Below are 12,612 nucleotides of genomic sequence, written 5' to 3'. Positions count from 1 at the left end.
TAACCAAATACTTTTAATATAAAAAAACGGATAAATTTAATTTTTTTTATAATTATAGATTTGAATTAGTGGTAAATATATTTAAGTGAATTTGAGAAATTATTCTCTTAATTTTTAATCTCTATTTTTTTTATAAAAAAAAATAATTTTCTTTACATGGAAATTTGATTTTCCCTTTTGGTGATTAGGAAATTTAATTGAGAGGAGGTTTTCTCCTTTCTAGGGATAATTTTATAAGTTTCAGTTTATCTTTCTTTTTTTACTATTTTCTCAATAACCAAACAGATTTAAAAAAATATATTCTCTTTTTCTTGATGAGGTGATAATCTGTATACGGAGCTACAAAGACATGTTTACAAATTTATTGGTGGAGGTCCTGTACCCTAGAGAGAGAGTTTTCTATTTTTCCTTAGGGTCACATGAAGTGTTTTTGAGATTTCAAAATTAGCTTCTTCTCTTCGATTTTATCATTCTATGGCGGATCAATATGCTTTCTCTCCTTTCTAAGGGAATGATCTCAAGGACCAATCCAATCCCCATGTTTTGATTATCTGCCGTTGGAAGAATCAACAAATTAGGAATTGACTCAATAAATCCCAGGTTCAATCTTCCTCCTTAGATCACTATTGATATTTTGCAGCTAATTTTATTTACCAATTTTTTGTTTCTGTTTAATGAAAGTTTTTTTAAAAATTTATTTATACTAATTTTTATTTTTTTAATAAGTATAATAAAAAATACGATATTCATCTTTTTAACTTAAAATAATTGAAAAGAGAAAATGTGCCTTTCCTTCTGATAGAAATAAAATGAGATTTATAATTCAGAAAATTAAAATACATAACTACAAATCACAATTTCAAATATTCAAATATAGATAATATGGTTGATTAATGAAAAATAATATATTCTTTATTTATATATTGTGTTGGTAGGTTTTGCAAATCAAGATTCTTATGTTAGATGAGACATTCTTTACTTTATTTTACTGTTCTTGGGAATGAAGGAGAGGCAAGGAGAAGTAATAAAGAAGAGAAAAAAAATAAAGTACAGATGCAGCAGGAAAAGCCAAAAAAAAAAAAAAATCAGGGAAGTGACTTTGAGCGAATAAATCTAGAGCAATAAAGATAAGGGGTGACCTTTTAATTAAAAATTATTCTTTCCCCTCGAATTATTATCACTCTTCTATTCATGAAATTTTTAATAGAATGATCAAATTATAAGGAGTTGCTTTTGTAATTAACATTTTAAAGAACGGTTTAGAAACAGTTATTTAAAGTTCCGCCTCTGACAGGCAGGTGATGAAAGCAATGAATTAGGACCGTTGATCAAATCAGGAAATAGGAGAGTGCGTGGATGCTTGTGGTGGATATGCTCGTGACGCTGACTGGGTCGACGAAGAAACGCTCAAAAACCAGGTATATGTTTCCACGCGTAGACCCTTATTTAATTGTATATTTAGATTTTTTCCCCACACAGAAGAAATGTATATAAATATCATTCTAACCCTCCATTAAATATTTTTTATTTTTTAAGACAAAAAAAATTACTATATGATTTGATTGAAATATTTTATAATCCTATAAAATAATTGATAAATAACAATCACTATACATGAATAGGAAAGAAATAAGAAAAGGTCACCATATCTTAAATTAATTATTTTGACCTAATTGTAATTTGCGACATAATTTGTCAAAATTTAACTAAATACGTTACTTGGAGGGACGAGGAGGAGTTCAACGAATAATTAATTTCTTTACCATTAACTAATCATTCAACATGGAAAATTGTTATGCACTAAATAAATAAATAAATTATTAATATATATTTATAAATGAAGTCTGTTATAATTTTAGTTCTTATGATATTTATAAATTAATTGAGTTAGACATATGAAATTTTAAGAAATTTTTATTTTACATATTGTTTCTCTTTTTATTTTGAGAGAAGTAATTTTATATATTATGGTAAATTATTTAAATTGCAGTTTAAATATTAAAGACAAATAAAATATTGGTATAAAATAGAAATTCTCTTAAAACAAATTAGAGCTGACTATTGAGTAAACGACAAGAAACAAAAGTGCAATAAAATCATTAGGAGAACCCAGGACTTGGTCTATGTAGCAAAACAACAACGTTATTATTATTATTATTATTATTGAGATGACCAAAATATTTTTTTTTATTAAGGGGAAATAATATTAAAGATTTATTAGCTAGGTCTCTTTATCATTTTTTACCATATTTATAAATATTTAAAAAATGTTATGCCTCAATTTCTTATTTTTAAGCAGTATTTTAAACCATCTTTTTCACCTACGAATAACAAGTTACTTTTTTTCGTATTCTGAGAATTATAGTTTATATTTTTGCCTTTTTTAGTAGTTATTTAAATAAATAAATAAATTATTGTATAAAGAAAGATTATTTTAAAAATAAAATAAAATTAAATAGAGTTATAATAATTAATTTATATATTATTATAATGTAAAAAAATAATAATTTAAAGATAAATAAAAAATTAATTAATTATAGTTTAATTATATATATGTATCAAATTTAATTAATTATAATTTTTTAATATGCAAATAGATTGTATTGAAATGATCTAAAAAATAGGTCTCAATTATACTGGATTAACATGAGACTAAACCCAACCCATACTAACTCAACCCGTAAATAAAATCCAGCCTAAATGCAACACAGCTATTCAGATGATGCATCAACTTCTAAAAGCGACAATCGATCGCACTGACTAAGCAAGTCTCATCAACAAAGTAACATTCCAACGACACAATCAATCGAGCAACCATGCAGTACAGGAATGAAATCAAGAAGCATAGCAAAGCAAATGAAGCACTGAAAACCAAACAGAATAAAAATGAAGCAATGAAAGGAAAACTATATCGAATCAAGCAATAATAAAATGGTATCAACAATCGTCAGTAACTACGTCGCGAATTTTATCATTCTAAATTTATCGATAACCATGACATGAATATAATATAAACACGAGCGGTACCTAAGAGGTCATCACTATAAAAAAAAGAGAAAATCTTAATATTAATATAAATAAATATATTCTAAACTTTTAAATCTCACCATAAAAAAATGTTATGAGATTTAAAAACAAAATTTTACAGAAAAAAAATCAGTCATAAAAGTATCGAGATAAAACACTCCTATTTATAATTGATTGTCTATCCTTTCTTTTATTTATTTTAGAGAAACTTATCGCGACTCTTTTTTTTTATATGACTCTATTCCAGCAAAAGGACTCAATTGACATGTTTCATTAATTATAGTTTGAATGTTGGACTAATAACAGAACTTTGATGGCTGTGAGAAAATGATAGAGAAAAGAACAAACGATAATAAGACAAGGATCCTTGTTTGACCAAGTATTATTCTTTTGACCAAACATAAAAGTAAAAATGGAAGGAGGCCATCAGTTGCCATCTATTAATAATTTTAACATTATTTTTGTATATAAAAACATATGTTATATAAAAATAATTAATTAAAATTAAATGATGAGAATGCACTTCTAATAATGAAAGCTTATATCATGTCTATTTTTGTAATTATTCCGTAATTTTTTAAGAAAATATACAGAAGTTTATAATTTAATATTTGAAAGCAATACTAAATGCATAGATAGTAATTGCGCCTGTAAGCTGAATCTTTTCTTTTCTTTTTTTCTATTTGATCAATGAAAAAAAAAAGAAAAAGAATAGTATTGGATGGGCCAAAGGGTTAAGGAGACCAGTGAGGACAGGGCCAAGGTCCATTCGCTCAGAGTGAAGAAAATTGGATTTTTGGTTTATTAAAAAAATACTTGTAACTGCCATGCAGTTATGTTTGTTGCATATGGTTATGTCTCTTGCTAAATAAACCTCTTCAGATAAACGGACTAAAAAACCAAGAAGCAAAACAATATTTTTTCAGACTTTCAAAAAGAGATTTAACAAAAATCAAAAATAAAATAAAAGGAAGGAGGTTTTGGTGTAAGTTATTCTTTTTAGCATTTTATTTATGTAAAACAAGGTTCATTTAGACTGTGATGAGAACTCTTGAATTTTTATTTTTCTTCACTGCGTATAGCAGATTTCTGGAGATGTTGTCAGAAATGACCAATTCCATTAGGGAAAAGGCCGGGTGATGAAGCCAATTTGCTCGGTAGGCAAGTGATGTGGTTCTCATCAGGATCTGCCAAAGATATTATGTTAAAAAGAGCACGCCTTCACAAATAGAAGCAGTTAGCTAGCTAGCCTTTTTTTTATAAAAAAATTTTCACCAATAAATAAAAACTTTTTGTTTTTTTAGAGTAAAAAAAAATTTATTAATTTAAATTTATGGTAAATTTATCTATTGAATAGGAATTTACCTGCATGCATAATAATCAAAATCCACTCTTAACACCTTATAAACATTTGGCATGCCTTACAAAAACACCTGAATTATATTTTTTTAAATGGAAACTGTTTCAGAATATTAAAAATCAATTTTAATTTTGGCGTGCGCCACTATGCTAATATTTTTTTTGTATTTTTCTAATTATGAATATATTGTAATAATATATTTATATTATATTAACTTGATAATATTATTTATAATATAATTTTTATAATAATAAATATTTTTAATTATTTATTTTATTATTTTTAATATATTACTGCAATAATAATGTAATTAAATAGTAATTATTATAAATTTATTAAGATGTAATTATTATATTTTATATATTTTTATTAATTTTAATTTATAAAAATTAGTAATAAAGGAAACTAAATAAAAAATATTTAAAATTATAATATTATTAAATTATTTATAATTTATCAAAGATAAATAGATGAATAAATTAACATGAAGATTTAAAATTATAATAATTAAATTCATATTTTATTGAATTTTTGTAAAATAATATTAATTTTATAATATTAAAATTATATAATGCTATTAATATTTTTTATTTAAATATTAATAATAAAGTATATTAAATATTAATATATAAAATATATTAATATTTAGAGTTATGTGATGATATTATTATGTAATTAGATAAATATAAAATTACTGAATTATTTATAATTCATCAAACAGTAATTAATATAAATATTTAAAATTATAAAAATTAAATTTATATTTTATTAGATTGCTCGATATATATTTAATCATAAAATAATATTAGCATCGAAACATAAAGTTATGAGTTAATTTTATGCAATGATTAAATGCGTAAATAATACGGTGCGTATAAAATTATTGAATTATTTATAATCTATTAAATAAATTAATTAATATAAATATTTAAAATTATAAAAATTAAATTCATATTTTATTAAAAATGCTCTTATGCAATTATATATGCATCTAATCGCAATATAAATTAATTTTATAGTATAAATATATAATTTTAATAATATTTTTTATTTAAATATTAATAATAAAATATATTAAATATTATTATTAAAAAATTATTATCATATAAAATTATAATATAAATAATATTATCAAATTAATATAATATAAATACATTATTATAATATAATAATAATAATTAAAAAAATTAGCACTCCGAGACTTAGCCTGGTGGAAAATACATTCTGATAGACGCCACACCAATATTTATTGATTAAAAATAATTTTTAATACCTGTTGGTAGAGATTTTTTTACGGTCGATATATTTAAAAGAAAAAATAAAATTTCTAACAGATTTATAAAGTGCGCTAAGATATTTTATAAGCCCATTCAAAATATATCTAACCATTATGCAGATGATTAAACTTTTTTTTAATAAGTAAATTTATCATAAATTTAAATTAATAAATATTTTTTAAAAAATTTTAAAAAAATAAATAGCCCAAGTAATAATTCAATCCATGCACGTCTTGATTGGAATAATATTGGTAGTTGAGTGAATGATCGACAGCTACAATTTATGTACTTATGAGGGAAAAAATAAGAACATGAGCAAAGCATTTTGATAAGATTCATCAATAACAATATCTTCATAGATTTTTAAGGAATTGCACATTCACAAAATAAACATAGTGAACATATACACGTGCATCTTTGTATTCATGTGTCACACACCCACTAGTACGCTAGCTAACGCATTAAATCCACTGTGCCTGAATTACACAAATTAGTTTAACTATACTATCTTGTAAAGGATCTAGGAAATATGAATCCTCACAGTTTCCTACTTTTCAAATCAATATATGCTTCTTAAAATAAATTTTAAAATTATTTACAGAGTAATCATTTCGATAACACCATATTTAAGAGTTTGAGACATAGAGGCTGCTTGTATTGTATGTGGCCTTTGATTTTGTGGGTGAAGAGAGGGCTCACCCGGAGACAGTAGCTAGACCTGAGCAACCGAAAGATGCATGCCATGCAGTAGGATAGTGTCAAATCATCTCACCTCAGTCGCTATCAAGCTTTCCATTGTTTTCAACCATATATTTTTAAATAATTATAATTTCAATTTTGAGTTTTTTATTATTTCATATTTAATTCTTAAATTTTTACATTACTAATATTTTTGTTCATCTATTAATAAAACAAACTAAAAATTTCTGTAACTTTTTATCAATTTCTTACTTTTTTGTACTCTTTTATCAGTTTTTAAATATTGGTATATTTCATATGATTCATTATTTTTCAATCTCGCATTCGCTATAGCATATGGAAACCAAAAGACTTTATTTAATATATTATTCATTTTTTTTCTTTAATTTGCAAAGAATTCTATTAGTTATTGATTGTACTTTTGACGTTATATTAAAATTTGAAAAATTTTTCACTTGAATTATAAATTTAAATTCAAAACTTCATTTATTTCAAATATACGCCTATGTAAATTTATTTGCAAAGTAAGAAAGAAAACAAATTCCAGCGTGTTGTACTGGAAACACACCCACTAGAGGACGATGATTCTTCGTACTCCGCCAATTAGCTCCACTGATTGTAACTTTGTGTTGCCGGATTGAAGCCACAACACTACATCTTGCTCCAGCTAATGCTGCTGCTGTACTACATTTCATATTATCATCTCCTCAGCAGTAACTATCAAAATGAAATCAAATCCCACTTGCCACTCATAAAAAAAAAAAATCCAAAAATGTGGTTAATTTCATTCAGGAAAAAAAAAATAATAAAGAGGGTGTCCTTTAGATACTGATTCTTCTCTTTCAGTTGCTGTTCATTGTCCTCCTCGTCCATATTGCATCATGTGGTTCTCAAGGGGACGTGTCACTCTTTGTTCTACCCTTTTGGAGGATAACATTGCCCCCCTCAACTGGCCTCCCTTTTCTCTCGTGCTTATAAGGACTTCCCCTCTACTGATCTTTCAGAAAAACCCATTCAGAATTCACATTCTTGCGAAGCTAAGCTAATGGCTTCAAATTCTCTTTCCACCTCAAGAAGCTCTGGCTCTTCTTGGACGCCTAAGCAGAACAAGCAGTTCGAAAAGGCATTGGCTTTATATGATAAGGACACCCCTGATCGCTGGCAGAATGTTGCAAATGCTGTAGGTGGGAAATCTCCGGAGGAAGTGAAGAAGCACTATGAAATTCTTATTAAGGATGTCAAGGAAATCGAGTCCGGCAGAGTCCCATTTCCTAATTACAGGTCCACTGCTGGAAACGCCAACTAATTAGCATTGTCTTTCAACTGCTGCACTGCATATCAGAGCCTCACTCATTGTATTCGATATTAGTTCCCAGTGAATAAGTATTGCCCATTTCCTTATTAATTTCATAAGTTACCCTCAGTATCAACTCCATTTTCAATTAAAACTGAATTTTTCAAGAAAAAAAAGAGTAAATAATTGAGATGGGACCGTGGAATAATCCAAGAAAGAAGAGATGGAGAAGTGTAAAGTGGCAGTGTGTGTGGTCCACTGATGATTATAGGGCAACATCAAATTCACCTAACGGCTTAACATATATATTAAATAGAAAAAGCTATCTCTGAAACGTAATCTCTTCAACCTCTTATCCTGTCGATAAGCCGAAGATATCTCACATCACATGAGATCTAACGTTGCTCACTTCTGGATAACATGCTACTCAATGCTGGCCAGTGGTCGCTGTTCTTATAAAAAAAACAATTCAAGAGACCCATCATGTGTATGTATTACAGTGAAATACAAATATTCACTTATTAATTTTATTCTTTAATATTCATTTAAAATACCTTTAATATAAGAAATTGTAATTTTAATTAAAAAATGTGCTATAGAGTCGTACAATACATTTCTAATTAAAATTATATTATTATATACTAATTAAATGTATCAAATAAACCTTAACTACTGTAAAAACTATACTTTAATTATGGGTAAACTATACTTTCAAATCTTTACGAATTTTCAATTTTAATTTAGTCAAATTAAAAAGTTTTATTATAATTTTAACTAAAAAGTTAAATTAAAAATAAAAAATATTGATATAATTGCTCGATCAGCAAAGAAATAGTTTTTTAACGTGAGACCTCATCATCAAAATGTAAACTATATATTTTAATCAATTTTTTACATAATTTTACAATTTTAGTTAATTATTTACAAATTAATATATATTATTAATACAATATATTTTTGATTTATAACTAAAAAATAAAAACTAAATTCTTTTTAAAAATAATTTTTAGACAATAAGTTTTATTCTTCTTCCTTCTTCCCTTCCAAAACCTCCCACTCTTCCTTTTCTCTCTCACCTCTGCTTCATGCAAATGGCGATACCAAAGTGTTTTTGAAGATTTTTTTCCCCTCGTTTGGTGAAAGGAATTGAGGACAAGGATAAAGGAGAAGGGAGAAGGATGACGATGAGCCAATTTGGGCCTTTTGGAGATATTGCACTGACTAAAGTTTTGATTGGAAGATTAGCATGGGAGAGTGTGAGAGAGAAAAAGACCGAAATTAATTTAAAAGATAAAAGGTAATTTATTTATTTATTTTAATCAAAAAAATTATTTTATTAAAAAAAACATATTAATAGATTTTTTTTATTTTTTGATATTTAAATTTTAAAAAATATAAATAAATATAATATTTAATGCTAAAAGATTTTATATAATTAAATAATAATGTATAAATAGAAAAAAAAATATTATTTAAGTAAAATTAAGAGATTAAATCATTTAATTCAAAGTACAAGACCTAAAGTAAATTTGATAATGATAAAAGAACTAAAAATTCTTTTTTTATTTTTTATTTTTTCCTTCCTTCCAAAGATTGAACTAAATAGTCAATTTAGCCGATATTCTTTGAAAAAACTCAATTTGAGGAGAGATCATAGATCAAGCTGGTCGCTTGGCGATTCGGTGAAGGAGGTGAAAATGATAAAAGCGGTGATGGCAATCAATACACAAGGCAAACCTCGCCTTACCAAATTCTATGATTTTTTGGTAATTACTTGTTTTCTCCTCAACAATTTTTTCTCAGAATCACTTCCGTTCATTTTCAACTTTTTCCCTTTTCTCAATTCTCTATTTTGCCTACTTCACAGACTGTTGAGAAGCAACAGGAGCTTATACGCAGCGTTTTTGGAGGTTTTCAATCTCTAACCTTTGGTCCATTAAGATTATTTCGAGTAATTTCTCGTTTCTGATTTGGGGTTTCAATTTTTAGTGTTGTGCAGTAGAGCTGAGAATGTTAGCAATTTCATGGAGGCCGATTCTATCTTTGGTCCGGTATTATACCTCTATAACCCTCTATCTCTCTATCTGAAGCACATTTTTCAGATTAAATTTGCTGTTTTTTTTTTTTTTTTTCTGAAAGGATTCTTTTTGCCCATCTTTGTCAGGATAGTCGTCTCGTTTACAAACACTATGCAACTCTTTACTTTGTATTTGTATTTGATACCTCTGAAAATGAGCTTGCCGTGCTAGATCTCATTCAAGGTGCGTTTCTGATAAGGAATTATCGAAGTGTGATTATGTCTGGATTTGAATATTATGCTTCAATTTTCTAAACTACGTGTTGCCTTTGGCTCATACAGTAAATGGGTTTTAGTCAAAATGATTGATTAATTTCAAGTTCTCCAAATCAAAGATATATGTAGAGATGCTAATGCATTATGGTCATTGGGTTTGCATAATGGAATAAAATAGGAGTGAAGTGGTTACTTCTGTGATCATGGGAGAACATATACTTGGAGAATGTCTATCATATATGATAGTTATTACTAATGCTAAGACTACGGAGTAGCTGTTGTTTTAATAATTATTCTACCTCTAGAATTTGAAATAAATCTAAGAATAGCTATTCCATCTCAGCATATTTCATGCTATTCAATGAAGCAAATGAAGCCTGTGAATTTAATGGAAGGTTAGATGAAAAGCCAGAGAAGTCTAACTAAGGCACATGCAGAGGAAGATGCATCAGTCTTGTGTGTTTGGATTGGTTTATGAAACCAATGTTGGTTTCTGTCAATTTAGTTTTCCTGCTAGTCGCATTTCAACCACTGCCTTCTGAATTATGATCGCACTCAAGAAGACCCTTTTGAGCTTCAAGATCTTCAACTTCAACCGAAACTGATATAACCACATCTTCTTTTTTGGTTAGCTGGCGGCTCATGGCTTTTATAATCTTATTGCTATTATCACCATACCAAGGGTAGCTTATTGCTTGAGATTATGGCTGCATAACTTTCAGGACCTAACTCTGAAATTTTGAAATGTTCTCTTTAATTTTGGAGCTTGTACCTAAGTAAATTCCCATCTCTTCAGTTTTTGTAGAAACATTGGACAAATGCTTCAGAAATGTATGTGAGCTTGACATAGTTTACAATTACAGCAAGGTATTGTACAATCCCTTATTTGCAATATTTTTTTTGTCACATTACCTGGGAAATGTAGGTTTTTATTTCTAGATTGTATGAAGAGAAACTATTTTTTATGATCTCAGCTAAAATTTACTTATGCAAACCTTTAATGTTGAACCAATCAGTTTTGTCAAACTCTTTGTTAGTTTTTGTTTTATCATTGGACCTAAAATTTTGATCTTCTATTTACTGGTAATGCACTCGGAATATTTCTATTATACTAATCTTCACCAAATTCATTTGCAGTTGCATACAATTTTAGATGAGATAATTTTTGGAGGTCAGGTGCTTGAAACAAGTTCTAGTGAAGTAATGAAGGCTGTTGAAGCAATATCAAAGTGAGTCTCTCCCCTTTCACACACATAAACACATATTTCTTAGTATGTATCTAATGTGTTTCATGTGGCACAGGCTAGAATCATCCTCAAATTCCATCACATTAGTCCCCAAAACTGTTTCTGGTTGGCGGAACCGGTAGCACATTGATGTAGAGAGATGTTAAACCGATTGCAGTTGATCCATTAACCATCAAGCACCATGGCCCTCGGACATGAAATGGTTTGTGGTAAGTTCGATGTGTATCAAGCAAGCTGCTTCAGTACTCATGGTTTCTTGTGTTGGTGGATATTTCAAGCAATTGTTTATGGAGAACTTTCAGAATAGGCTAGAAGATTGGAAGTCCTTGAGTGATAACCATGCGTAGTTTGATTGATCCTGTTGCAGATGACCTTTGAGAAAATGAATTCCTAAATTGGACTGTCAGGAATTTTTAAAGATTGGAATCATTCTTTTTGTTATGCAATTGTTCGAATACCCATGCTTAAGCCTGGAGTGAAACGTATATTGTTAACTTTTTGGTTTCATTATGTGCACTTTGGGCGTTCGCTGGTTCATTCTCAATCCACCCTGCTGCAAGGTAGGCTTGGTTTATAATTAATAAAATTTTCAACACATTAAATTGAGATATTTTTAAAACTGGCTTATCTCTGTATCTTCACATATAATTTTTTTAATGTTACACTTCAACAACTTTGACGTTTAATATTTATTTATTATTTGAATTATATGTAATTTTATTACGTATAATATAAACATTTCATAAAATTAGATTCAATCTTGTATAAAATAAAACTTACATACACATTGAACCCTTAGCAACTTATAGCTTAAATTTTTATTTGACGCACGTTAAAACCTTACCAACTGATTTCATTGATTGCCATTTGTTTCAGTCACAAGCTCACATGGTAGTGCCAGCTGAAATTATTAATTTTTTAATTAATTTAATATAAGCTCTGTTTTTTTTAACTCAACAGAGAATAAATTTAGTAATCATTACATTAAATAACTATATCAAGATTTGCGTAGTATTAATAAAAATCTAGGTTTGCAATCAAAATATACTTGGGGTGTAAGAAGGATAACATCAGCAATCAACTAAAGCAACTGCGAGTTGCTAGGCTCCTCAGGCTGGATTGGAATTCCTCGATTGATTTCTTTCAGTCTTCAAGACACGGCTGTCTGGACCAGGTGCCCTAGCATGCTACATCCAAGCTGTCTGCATAGATTCAGATTAAGCAGCAAATGGCAAATAAATTCAACCACATGGCTTTTTTAATCCCACACGATTTGTTAAATCATAACTCTCACCGAAATGTCTGTTACTACCACTGTTATGGAAGATAAACTGCAATACGTCACTCTTCTGCAACTTGCTAACAAAAGTACTTTCTAATCCATACCCCATTCAGGCTCTCGCATAGCCCCCAAG

General features: G+C 28.0%; 2 protein-coding genes across 2 annotated transcripts; both read left to right on the top strand.

Moving 5' to 3' along the window:
* The first annotated feature begins 7,250 nt into the window (after positions 1-7,250).
* Positions 7,251-7,768, top strand: LOC110601363 (transcription factor RADIALIS). The gene has a single exon (XM_021738478.2). The coding sequence runs from the start codon at positions 7,409-7,411 to the stop codon at positions 7,667-7,669; it is 261 nt and encodes an 86-aa protein (XP_021594170.1). The 5' UTR covers positions 7,251-7,408; the 3' UTR covers positions 7,670-7,768.
* A 1,459-nt stretch (positions 7,769-9,227) lies between these two features.
* Positions 9,228-11,702, top strand: LOC110601357 (AP-3 complex subunit sigma). The gene is made up of 7 exons (XM_021738464.2): positions 9,228-9,423; positions 9,525-9,567; positions 9,647-9,708; positions 9,822-9,918; positions 10,747-10,817; positions 11,088-11,179; positions 11,253-11,702. The coding sequence occupies exons 1-7, from the start codon at positions 9,355-9,357 to the stop codon at positions 11,317-11,319; spliced, it is 501 nt and encodes a 166-aa protein (XP_021594156.1). The 5' UTR covers positions 9,228-9,354; the 3' UTR covers positions 11,320-11,702.
* Positions 11,703-12,612: the final 910 nt, after the last annotated feature.

The sequence above is a fragment of the Manihot esculenta genome, chromosome 1 (genome assembly GCF_001659605.2).
Source record: "Manihot esculenta cultivar AM560-2 chromosome 1, M.esculenta_v8, whole genome shotgun sequence".
NCBI lineage: Eukaryota > Viridiplantae > Streptophyta > Magnoliopsida > Malpighiales > Euphorbiaceae > Manihot > Manihot esculenta.
The sequence above is the reverse complement of the archived record's forward strand: the minus strand, read 5'-3'. Positions and strand labels throughout refer to the sequence as shown.

Excerpts from the sequence above, each read along its gene's own strand:
- LOC110601363 (XM_021738478.2), top strand. The coding sequence starts at position 7,409 with ATGGCTTCAAATTCTCTTTCCACCTCAAGAAGCTCTGGCTCTTCTTGG.
- LOC110601357 (XM_021738464.2), top strand. The coding sequence starts at position 9,355 with ATGATAAAAGCGGTGATGGCAATCAATACACAAGGCAAACCTCGCCTT. Across the intron at positions 9,568-9,646 it reads TATACGCAGCGTTTTTGGAG|TGTTGTGCAGTAGAGCTGAG; the intron begins GTTTTCAATCTC and ends TTCAATTTTTAG. Across the intron at positions 10,818-11,087 it reads TAGTTTACAATTACAGCAAG|TTGCATACAATTTTAGATGA; the intron begins GTATTGTACAAT and ends ATTCATTTGCAG.